The sequence below is a fragment of the Xenopus laevis genome, chromosome 9_10S (genome assembly GCF_017654675.1).
Source record: "Xenopus laevis strain J_2021 chromosome 9_10S, Xenopus_laevis_v10.1, whole genome shotgun sequence".
Lineage (NCBI taxonomy): Eukaryota > Metazoa > Chordata > Amphibia > Anura > Pipidae > Xenopus > Xenopus laevis.
In genome coordinates, this window is record NC_054388.1 from 81,185,698 (window position 1) to 81,198,169 (window position 12,472).

At 35.9% G+C, this 12,472-nt stretch overlaps 2 protein-coding genes across 2 annotated transcripts; both read right to left on the reverse strand.

Annotated features, from left to right (window-relative positions):
- Positions 1–686: 686 nt before the first annotated feature.
- On the reverse strand, positions 687–2,499 carry cryga.6.S (crystallin gamma a gene 6 S homeolog). Its single transcript, XM_018237771.2, has 3 exons — positions 2,414–2,499; positions 1,821–2,063; positions 687–1,002 (listed from the first exon to the last, which is right to left on the reverse strand). Exons 1-3 carry the CDS (start codon positions 2,423–2,425, stop codon positions 727–729), a joined length of 531 nt encoding a protein of 176 aa, XP_018093260.2. The 5' UTR covers positions 2,426–2,499; the 3' UTR covers positions 687–726.
- Positions 2,500–9,810: 7,311 nt separating this feature from the next.
- On the reverse strand, positions 9,811–11,743 carry cryga.4.S (crystallin gamma a gene 4 S homeolog). The gene is made up of 3 exons (XM_018237867.2): positions 11,655–11,743; positions 10,904–11,146; positions 9,811–10,149 (listed from the first exon to the last, which is right to left on the reverse strand). Exons 1-3 carry the CDS (start codon positions 11,661–11,663, stop codon positions 9,874–9,876), a joined length of 528 nt encoding a protein of 175 aa, XP_018093356.1. The 5' UTR covers positions 11,664–11,743; the 3' UTR covers positions 9,811–9,873.
- Positions 11,744–12,472: the final 729 nt, after the last annotated feature.

Genomic DNA, 12,472 nt, shown 5'->3' on the forward strand with positions numbered 1-12,472 from the left:
TTAACAAGCAATTACAATATATATTGGTAAAATATGTCATCTTAACAATGTTTTTCGGCCCTAAATTAATTTTGCTGTGGGGCCTAACCTACATCTATTTACTCTACTGGTGATTAAAGCTATTTTCCAAGAAGATCATTATAGCTACCTGCTTTGCAATAATCTGAGTCTGCTACAAATTTAAAAATGAATGAATTAGATTAGATTAGAGATTAGATATTATACTCATCTTTCTATTGATACATTTTCCCTTTAATTGCTATAGTGTTATATATTTTTAGCTTACATTGTTACCTTTCTTCAGTATCAATAACTTTGACATAATATACTATGTAATACCAGTATAATATACTATATACCTGTGCATATACATTTGCATGATTTAGATGACATCTTTTTTTATTATATTTCCTTACAGAATTATGCAAACCCTGACCTTACATAGCTTATTTAGTATCTACCATAGGATTATAGTTGATAAACAAAGATCAATTTAGTCTCTAAATTAAATTTTTTTTAAATTAATTTTTTTTTAAATTAAAACATTTTAATTGGAAATAGAAACTTTAATAGAACACTTTTAACCAATTTGTACCAAGTCACAGTACAAATGTAAGATAGGTGATGAAACTGGTTACCTGCTATAAAGTATTTTGATGAAGAAACTGAAAAAAAGAGGAAATTGATTTTGTTTGCTCTAATCGTTTATTTTATTATATTAGAATGTTAGCAGAAATCTAAGATTTTTCGGAATGAACCCACTTTGGAGCTGCTAGAACCCCATTCAGAAAATCTTGTGTATTCTCCAGTTCTTAGGTAGTACTGTTGTCCTTTGTAGTTAGGCTCTTCATAGAAAATCCATTGACCCTCAGGGATGTTGCATGAGTGGATATTATTAAATCTGAACTGTTCCTGAACGTTTGGGCAGTCTTGAGTAAATTCCTTCATTTGGCCTCCAAATTCTTCCTTTTCATAGATTCTGATCCGCAAAGTGCCACGATTCTTAGGAAAAGAAATTAAGAATACATAGTTCCACTTAAAAAAATAAGGGAAAAAAGGAATGCATTCATTCTTGTTGAAGTTTTAAAAGTATTATTGGGCTATATAAAATATTATGTAAAATAGCATATTTCCTTGAGAAATGCAAATGGCACAATTAACTAAAATAATATTAATACTGAAAATACTAATGGCAGATTGCTAAAGATTTTGTAAATACAATGGGAAAAAAATCAATATTATTTTCGCATAACTGGGCACATTCGCCTGTGTTTGAATATAAATGTAGGACTCAAACTAATACAGTGACTTTATAAATCACATACCGTATATACTTGAGTATAAGCCGCCCCGAGTATAAGCCGAGGTACCTAATTTTACCTCCAAAAACTGGGAAAGCTTATTGACTCGAGTATAAGCCGAGGGCGAGAAATGCAGCAGCTTCTGTTAAGTTTCAATCAAAAAATTGAGGGTATCTGCTCCCATTGGAGGTGCCGGCGTCTCGTTTTTGGATGCCGGCGACCATTCTTGGACGCCGGCGAATATTCTTGGAGACTATTCTTGGACGCCGGCGAATATTCTTGGACGCCACGACTATTCTTAGGCGCCGGCGACTATTCTTAGACGCCGGCGACCGTTTTTGTGCTTGACCCGAGTATAAGCCGAGGTAGCGTTTTTCAGCATATTTTGGGGGCTGAAAGACTCGGCTTATACTCGAGTATATACGGTACACACATTCAGGCCTTTCTGCTCATAAATTATAGGTATAAAATAGTGCTTATAAAACAAAGTGTGTTGAATAGAAAACACAGATATCCTACCTGTTGTATCAACCGGCAGGACCTGATGAAATCATTGAATCCTGACCATTGCTGGATATCTCGATAGTCACCTCTCTTCAGAAAGTACTGGTGCCCTTTGAAGTTGGGGTGCTCATACAGCATCCAGTTCCCATTATCAACTTGAATTGAGTTGCAGCGACTGAAGAATGAGTGCAGATCAGCAGAGTCACTGTTGCACTCGTATGATTGTCCTTGAAAGTTCTTGTCCTCGTAAAAGATGATCTGTTTTGTAATAAAAATGTGAATCATTTTCTGCAAAGATTATACATTATCATGATTGCAAAGGTGGCTTACTTTCAAGAAATGTGTTTTCAGAGGATATTACTAACATTTTGTAAATGAATAACTATTATACAGTAGACGATAATGTACCCCCTAGTGTAAATTATAAGTCTATTAGAAATACGATTGAGGCTTAATGTAAGGTGTAAAATAATAACAAAGCAAAGTGAAAAGTGATTAACATCACTTAAAAAATGGAATATAAGTCTCTAAAAGTTTTATTTTTATTACTTAATAATGAGCACTCTCATTCATGATCATTAGAATAACTAAGTATTTTAAAGACATACCTTTCCCATCATGAACAGTTTTCAGCAGCTAAATGCAATATATTAGTGTCGCTGTTTATATAGGCATTGCAAACGCCTTGGTTTGCATATTTTTTGTAAGTGATATTGAATAATCTTGTGCTATAGAAACAAAAAGCTTGTTTTTGCTTTGAAATGAACCATTGTTATAATGCTTGCTGCAGCATTTCCATAGAACAAATACTTGATTATCCAGACAATAAATTCAATCTGTTGTAAAGAAAGTTTTTCAAAAGAGAAATGCAAACACATTAACTATATATTGTATTGCTGTCAGTAGAAACATTAGAATATTATCCATTAGCTGCTCAGTGTTCTATAAACACCTGTCTGTGCTCTAGACTGGACTGGAAATCGGCATGCACTACAAAAAAATTGGCTATAGGTCAGATCACTGCAATAAGAATAAAAGCTTTTTTAACTGTCTTTTTTTTTGACACATTACAACATTACATATATACATATGTATACATAATTTTGGCATAAACAAATACAGGTATAGGATCCCTTATCCAGAAACCCGATATCCAGAAAGCTCCGAATTACGGAATGGCTGTCTCCCATAGACTCCGTTTTATCCAAATTATCAAAATTTAAAAAAAAATTTAATTAATTAAATTAAAAATTATAAAACAGTACCTTGCACTTGATCCAAACTAAGATATTATTAATGCTTATTGGAAGCAAAACCAGCCTATTGGGATTATTTAATGTTTAAATGAATTTCTAGTAGACTTAAGGCATGAAGACCCAAATTACGGAAAGATCCGTTATCCAGAAAACCCTAGGTCCCGAGCATTCTGGATAACATGTCCCATACCTGTACAGTGACAAATTGCTCATAGACCCCGACCCATGTTTCCTGAAAAAAAAGTTGCTGCAACTCCAGTGTACTTGTAAAAAATTTTGCTGAGAAAAAATGTCACTCTAAAAAAAATGTCATCTACAAGTAAGATGTTTGTGAAATAAGCCACGGTGTTGGTACATAGTGAAAGAGGGTGAAAGTGAATGAGCGTTAGAAACCTGGCAGCCAAAAACAGATCTTCAGATGGACCTGTAGAGCAAAAGAGAGGTATTTGTAATGGCTATTGGGCATGCCAGAGGGATTCTTGGCTCAACTTCTTTATAACATAACTCAAAATCATCACAGTAACTTACTGGGGTGAGAGTAACAGAAATTATAGATCAGTAATTGAAATTGGTGGGTATTGAAAGTACTGCTTCTGTTTTTGCTGATGTTACCAAATTGTGCAGCACCATGCAGAATGCTGTACCACTTTGCAGAGGGATTTGATTAAACTGGAAAACTGGGCAGTAAACTGGTAAATGAGGTTCAATGTTGATGAATGCAACATTATGCACTTTGGCGGAAATAATATAAATGCAAGTTATACACTAAATGGCAGTGTGTTGGGGGTTTCCTTAATTGAGAAGGATCTAGGGTTTTTTTTTGTAGATAACAACTTGCTACTAAAGCAAATAAAGTTCAGTCTTGCATAAAAAATTGTATAAACTGAAGGGATAAAAACATAATTATGCCTCTTTATAGGTCCTTGGTAAGGCCTCACCTGGAATTTGCGGTGCAGTTTTTGGCTCTAGTCCTTAAGAGGGATATAAATGAGTTGAAGAGAGTGCAGAGATGTGCAACTAAACTGGTAAAGGGTATTGATTGAACTAAGAGGGTGTCAAGGTTGAGGTTGTTCTCTCTAAAGTACATTACAGGACATTATAGACATATATGAGAGGATCTTTTTCCCATAAAATGGATCACAGCACTAGAGGCCACCCCTTCAGACTAGAGAAAAAGAACTTTCATTTGAAGCAGCGTAGGTGGCAGGTTTGGACTGGGAGGCCCGTGGCCCACCAGGGCTGCTGTTGCAGAGCCCCCCTCCGGGTCCCATGCCGGCAGGTTCCACTGCCGAGCCAGCGCTCTGTCCCCGCCACCACACATGCGCACACTTTGTATTTGCCGCGACCTGCGGCAGGAAGATTAGAACACAGAGCGGGACTGGCCAGGTTGGTACTTCACAGTGAGAACAGTGAGGTTGTAATGCCCTGCCAGAGGTTGTGATGGCGGATTCTCTTAGGGGGAATGTAATAAAGATCACAAAGAGAAGAACTATTTTTACAGATATGAACAAACATTTGAATTTTACAATGTAATATTTTTTAGTAGAATTTGAATCGCGCATTGCTCACTTTAAGGAATGATTGAAAGTGTCATAATCTTTTAGAGCTAACAACTTTTTCAGTAAGAAGTTTTATTACATTCACAGTCTTTCTTCTGATGTTAGAAGTGGTCGCTAAACATTTTTCAGGTTCACCATTAAATTAAATTCACGCAAAGGTTTTTGCATTGCGAATTACTTTTCTGTTAATCACTTTTATTACATTCTCCCGTTAATATCTTTAAGCAGTGGTTTGGATAGTTTCTTGTACAAGCATGATAACTTTTAGAATTTTTTTCCACGAATTTCGAAAAAGTTGTGGCTTTTCTATATTTCTTAAAAGCTCGAAAAATTTGAGAAGTCTAAAAACCACAAAAACCTGTAATGCAAAACTTTGCAAAGTAAAAGTTGTTGAGGTGCTATAATAGTCAGCGGGAGCTGCGCTTATCTAATTGACCGCTTTTAATTAATTCAGACTTTTAGAGGTTTTTGGGTTTCATTTTCAATAGGCATTGTCTGTCAAATTTTTAGAGGTTTTTGAGGTATTAGTATTTTTTAACGTGGTTTCCAAAATCTCTAAAATCCAACCTTTAATAAATTATCCTCCACAACCAAGTATTAATATAGATAGTGGTGTATATAATGATTGTGGTTATATATGTGAGTGCATAGATAGGTGTGTCTTAGGGGCAGATTTATTAACAGTCAGATTTAGAGTTCATGGGAGTTTTTTTAAATTTAAATTCAACCAACTGCATTTAATTAAAAAATTAAAATTTTTCAAACTCAGGTGAAAAAAACCTTGATTTTCAGGAAGGCTGCAAACAACTCCCCCATAGGCTAAAAACCGCAATGCGGCAGGTTTAAGGTGGCCAATAGTCTAATTGAATTCTTAAAGGGCCAGTACATGATACATTTCGAAAATCTAATTAGAATTTTTTTAAAAACTCTAATCGAATTTTAACTATTCCCTAGTAGTATTTCACAAAAAAAAACTCAAATTCAAATTTTAAAATTCAAAATTTTAATTTTCACTTTCACTTGATGTGTATGCACTGGGTTTCATTTGGAGGTGTTGAATTTGAGGGGCTTTCACCTTTTCTTCTAAAAAAATCAATTTCTCTGTTTCAATATTTAGGAGGTTATTTATTAAAGTCAGATTTTTTCTGGTCATAGAAAAAAAACCTAGAATTTTTCGTATTTTATTAAATGTTAAAATGTGTTAAAAGTCCAAATAAAAAGTACTCCAATTCAGACCTGCGGAGTCAATGGCAGATGTCCTATTGATATCCTGATCTGCGCTGGGTATTTTAAGATCCTATAGCAGCCCAAAGCAACCACGGTCCGTTAGCAGTAAAGATCTGTGCCTCCAAAGATGCCCCAGTAGCTCCCCATCTTCTTTTCTCACTGCACATGCTCTGTGCTGCTGTCACTTACTGAGCTTAGGGACCCACTCACAATATACAGTACACACAGAATAGAAATGTCACAATATAAGGCTGATTAGTCATCAGTTTATATTCTCATTATATGACAGCAAAAGAAACCGATTTGCAAATCATTATAGAGATTCTGAAAATTTAGTCTGGTGCAGTAAGTTGAGTATACAGCATTATAAAGCAAATAAACAACTTCTACGCATTATTTTTAAGGTGTAGTTCACTTTTAACAAACTGCTTAATCCTGTCTGTATCGCATACAGTTTATTTAAATGTGTCTGCTAGGGTTTAATGTTATGTCACCCTAAAAAATGATTCAAAATTATTTTCTGTCATGTTAGTTGAGCAAAATAAACTTTACCTACACTATACTTATTATATACATTTTGTTTCCTTGAGTCTTGGAATTACACAATCACAGCAAGCAGACAGGAGCCATTTTCATGTTATTCAGTAATTGACTTCTCCATCTCTATGCCTCAGAACATGGTGAATGACCTTTCCCATTATGGTTTTATTGGTGAGCTACAGAATCAAGCCAAAGAGGGCAGATGTCTCCTTTTATATACAGTCCATAAATATTTGGACAGAGACAACTTTTTTTTTTCTAATTATGGTTCTGTCCAACACCTGCCCATGAAATAGCCTTTGAGTCAATTGTCCAAAGCCCCTGAAATGAAGTGATTGTGTTAAAAAGGCTTTAGTTCCTCACATTTTTATGCAATCTTTTTGCTCAACCCACTGAATTAAAGCTGAAAGTCTGCAGTTCAACTGTATCTGAGTTGTTTCATTTAAAATTCATTGTGGTAATGTAGAAAATGTAAAGCTTGGTGGTACCTTTTATTTGCTAACTGAATAAGTAAGAATTGCAAGCTTTGTGGTAATGTACAGAACCAAAATTAGAAAAACAAAGTTGTCTCTGTCCAAATATTTATGGACCTAACTATAGTTTGTTTTCTAAATAATTCATAGCATACTGAATTTGCATGAGAATGATCTTCTGTGGTTCATTAAAGAAACTGTATAGCTTGCTATTTGAACGGTCACGTAAAACTTTTGCTGACATCGATTAATATTGTGCATTCAGCACACTGATCCAGACAGCAGAGCTAGTCCAACATGAGAATCTGTAATACTGTACTGTTTTTGTGCTGATACATCTATTGTGAAACCAATTGTCAGGCCTCTGCTATTTCATCTGATATTGTGTAACTGAAGTGGATAACTATCCCTGAACTCAAATAAGCATTGTCTTTAATAGACAGATTTCTTCTCTCAATAAACATATATTTCTATGTCAGAGACATTATAGAGTTATCGCTTACCTTCACTAGAGTCTGACTGGATAGCTAACTATCAAAATAAAATGATTTTGTTTACACAGAATCAGAATGACGTGATATCTCTCAGCATAATTTTGCATAATTTCCAGACATTACATTATTAAAATAATATTTATAAATAGTCTAGTAGTTTGAAATGAATATTTATTAAGGGGCAGATTTAAGGGTTGAATTTCGAAGTAATGGGAGTTTTTTAAAATTTGATGAAAAAAGACCAACCGAAATGTATTAAAAAAATCAAAGTTTTTTTTTGCGGGTGAATAGGCTGTATTCGATCATTCGAAAATTCCGCCACTCTCCAATCATTTCTTTGGGATTTTAGTGAATTAGAGTTGTCCTGTCGAATCTACTCCTTTCGAACTGTTGCTCTGTGAGCGAAGCCGTCGTTGGCGAATTGTCGAAGGTTAGTGAATTTGCCCCTTGATTGGGAATTGACAATAGGTCAGCATTTAAAACACAAAAAAAAATAGGGAATTACACAAGCAAAGGTTTTTCTTATTTGGCGCATACAGTTACAAATTATAACAAACAATAATTGCAAGGGATTATTTTAATATAACTACTAAAATACTAAATTATTTCTATTCATAAATATTCTTCTCCCAGGTTGGCCGTTCAGCCTGCATTAAACATAAAAGCACACATTAGCTAAGAGCACTGTGACTTGTATATTACTCTGGAATTCTTGACAAAAAAACATTGTATTGTGCGCTAATATTTAGCAAAATGTTGTTTACCGTATATACTCGAGTATAAGCCGAGTTTTTCAGCACCCAAAATCTGCTGAAAAAGTCTACCTTGGCTTATACTCGAGTCAGTATAAGTTACCTAGCTAGGTACATGGGCGTCCACAGAGGAGGCAGTGCCGGTTCCCCCTTTCTCGGCCGGATCTTCCACTAGCTGCCCCGTCCTCCCTCAGTGGCAGTACGCCACTACCCAGTCCTGGACTGTCCGGACAGCAAATTTCGCGTGTGCGCACTAGCGGTGCACTGCACACTGAAGCGCATGCAGGGGAACCAGAACGCCAGAGCAGCAGGGGCCAATTGAGAACATTGAATTGCTTGTCCTCGCTCCTCCCTTTCCGACTAGCTAGTTCCGGTCTTCTGCCTCCATGGCTCGGTTGCTCCCCGTCCTCCTCGCACTGTTTCTTTGCGGCTACGTGCGGCCCATCTCTTTTTCGCTGCTGCCCAACAGCCGCAACACCCAAGTGTGGCTAAAGGTAAGACAGTAGAGGAAACAGATGGGGCGGGGACGTAATTTGTTTGTCCGCAGAACGAGCCGCGAGCCTGTATAGGAAGGAGGCTGCTGATGCAAGTAGCGATGTGAGTGACAGCACAAAAGGTTGCCCACATATGGCCTGGTGTGGCTACTCGTTGAATGGCGTGAGCCTCTGCCAAAGGAGAGACAATGCCCGTTATTGCCCTGTGAGTGGTACCCCGGGAAATGGAAGATTTCTTTTTGAGGAACATTGCAAGGGGGTGGATAAATGTCATTGCTGCGTGTTGATGCTGTGACATCGCATTGAACACATTGTTTGTTGTTATAATGTATAAAGGCACAAAGTGTTCTCAGAACTGCACTGTTTTTGGATCTGGTTAAAATAAAAACGTCCGACCTAGTTATTTGTCGCTTCATCTGCACAGTTTTATATAGCAAGTATATAGTATAGGTATGCAATGGAACAGGTTGATCTGTCATTTTTCACCATAGGCTTATACTCGAGTCAATAAGTTTCCCCAGTTTTCGTGGGTAAAATTAGGTACCTCGGCTTATACTCGGGTTGGCTTATACTCGAGTATATACGGTACCTAATAAAGTGGACTTCAATACATACCTTCATATAATTCACCTGCTATTCCCATTATGAAACATAGGGCTCACATGTCCAAACTTACCAGTTTGACAGAATTATGATTTCTGTACAAACAATGTTTTCTCAGTCTATAAAAGTGATCCATAACCAGTGGCTCATGAGCAGCATAAAAGTTGAGTAAAGTACTGGACCAGGTTGTGCAGACTTTTAACCTCGATGGTACCTAGTTCCCAACTTTATGTCCTCTATAATGAGTCTTTGCTATGTATAAAAACATGGAGGAGCACACCCTAAACTTGTTTAGCAACTTACCAGGGTGCTGGTAAATAAGGTAAATAAAGTGACATAGTACCGCACTCAACCGGAATACTTGTGAAAAAAATCAAGATTTATTTCTTTGAATAAATCTTGATTTTTTCACAAGTATTCCCGTTGAGTGTGGTACTATGTCACTATATATATATATTTAGAGAGAGAGAGAGAGTTATTTATTTATATGATTTAGCTATCGGTAGCCTTTTTTTAGTTATTGTGTGTAGAAAATATGTTAATGAAATTGATAATGGATGATATTTTTCTTTTTTTTTGTCAAAAATAAAATACTGCATAGACTGTATGAGTTGAATGAAGTTCTTTATTGTGCCATGATGTGGGAGAAAAGGATTATTGCTTGGTTATTTTAGCAGACATCAGGGACTCTTCGGAAAGAGCTGACTCTGGCACTCTGAGAGCCCCAGTCACTAAATCGCTTATATTCGCCAGGCTTCAGGTAATATTGCCTTCCCTTGTAGTTGGGCTGTTCATAAAAGACCCAGTGTCCCTCAAGCACGTTGCAGGAGTTAATGTCATGATATTTAAAAAGGTCAAAGACAGCTGAACAATCTTCCATCACATCAAGCATTTGCCCTCTAAAGTCTTCTTTCTCATAGATCTTTATTTTGTGGCCTCCTCTTTGCTACATTAACAGTAACATACAAAAGAAAGAAAGTATATTACAGTCCGATTTCTTGATAATATGCCCAGCTCCGTGGTTTTTATAAAGCACAATAAATTGTATTAGTATTTGTATAAAAGTCTTTTTTTATATTAATGTAATAAATGCAGGGCAACAATGAAAATGAAGGCTAACATTTAGATTTTTTTTTTATATATGCCTTTCTTAAAATATGCATTTTACTTCTAAGCTGAAGACAGAGATATTTATCCACTATATATTTAAAGAAAATTTGTTTTACTTAACAAATTTAACTACAGCTATGGGACCTGTTATGCTCACACCCAGAATGCTCAGTTTTCCGGATAATGGATCTTTCCGGAAAAACGTCATAACTAGAAAATCAGGTTAACATTAAAGAAACCCAATAGGCTGGTTTTGCCTCCAGTTAGGACTGATTATATCTTAGTTTGGATCAAGCACAAGGTATTATTTTATAATTAAAGGAAATCATTTACAAATTTTTGGATTATTTAGTTAAAAAGCAGTCTATGGGAAATGGCCTTTCCATAATTCAGAGCTTTCTGGGTAACAGATCCCATACCTGTACTTGATAGTACCTTTTTAGTTGCCTACATTTCCCATAATGATGGATTATATCGCCTATGATCATCTATCTACATGGCAATTACATATATTATCAAATAGAAGGCCTATTTTAAGTTTCCATTCATACAGTACACTTTTTCCCCTTTGTGTATAGGTTTGCGCCTACCTGTGGAATAATACGGCAAGATTTGATGCAATCATTAAAACCCATCCATTTCTGGTATTCAGGATATTCTCCTGTCTTCAGGAAATATTGGTGACCCAGATAGTTTGGACGCTCATACAGCATCCAGCAGCCACTGTCAACACGGACGGAATTGCACCGATTAAAGTAGGAGTGAAGGTCAGCACAGTCACCACTACATTCATAGCAGCGGCCCTGGAAGGTTTTGTCCTCATAGAAGGTAATCTGAAATGAAAGAATTCAATTATTGTATTTGGTAAATATTTGTCTTTCATTTAATGTAATGCTTTTGAAGCAAAGTCGATTTTCGTAATTTATATTTGCTATACATAAATAAAATAGACATAAAGAAGGTCAAGGTAGCAATCCAGGAGAAATGTAATACATTTAAAGAGAAAAAGTGACCCACAGAGCATGCTGTCTAAATCTGGCTAATGAAAAATCATTGATAAATGTCTTGTGTCCAGGTACCTTACCAAATCAATGACAAAAAACAGTATTGCAAATATGGACTCTATGATTAAAAGTCTTCTCTGTTTTTATACATTGAATACATTGGTGTACATTAATAATAGCTGCTTCATCCTAATTCATTGCAAAATGAAATAAAATACAAAATATTCTAAGCCTACCAATATTGACTTTTTCTATTATTACTGATATAACTAAACACAAATCAGCAATAAAACAGAACATATTTTGCAGTCTATTCAACCAAATTAACATTTTGTACCTTTCCCATTTTAGCAGGACAGTGGATGTTATTTCCTAGCACTTACTACAAGGCCAGTTGATGCTGTTATATGTACCGCTATCCATGCTAGATAAGCATAATACTAACAATAGAGAACATTTTCTGTTTAGTAAGGGAAACAGTACTGTATATTGCAATGAGCCAAAATTCTAGTATAAACCATCACAATGGGCATTAGAATATTCTAAGATTGGTGAAGAGTCCATGTCATAATAACAGAGGAGGCTGACCCTGTGACTGCAGGGGGGCCCATAAGACAGGGGTCTTTTGGGGTCCTGATTGATGAGTAATTTCAGTTTCAATATATGTTTGCAAAGTTGTCTTCATGTTGAAGTTTAGGGGTTGCTATTTGTATTTTGATTTAGATCCCAGTAACTTGTAGCTATGCCATGATAAAAGAACTACAGCAGAGCTCCAGTTACAGAAGATCATCATCTAAGATCTAATGACTATACAATGCATCTGGAAGCTGTACTTCAAGACTTGTTCTAAACATACTCATTCTAGGTCACAGAGGTTGATACTGCCACTGTAAACAAATTAGGGTTTAAAACTAAAATTACACTGCAAAACCCCAAATAGAAAAAAATTAAATAAAAGCAAGAGCTGGTGTTAGTCTAGTAAACTTATGTAGAATGAGTAAAACTGTATAAGATACCTAAGTGCTATCTATGCTGCTAATGCACAGTATCCCCACACTCACTCAGCATATAGACACACAGCTGCTGACAAAAGGACTTGAGTGGAGCTATTGTAAGTTCTTCAAACCAATATTATGGTGGAGTGCATGTGGCTGG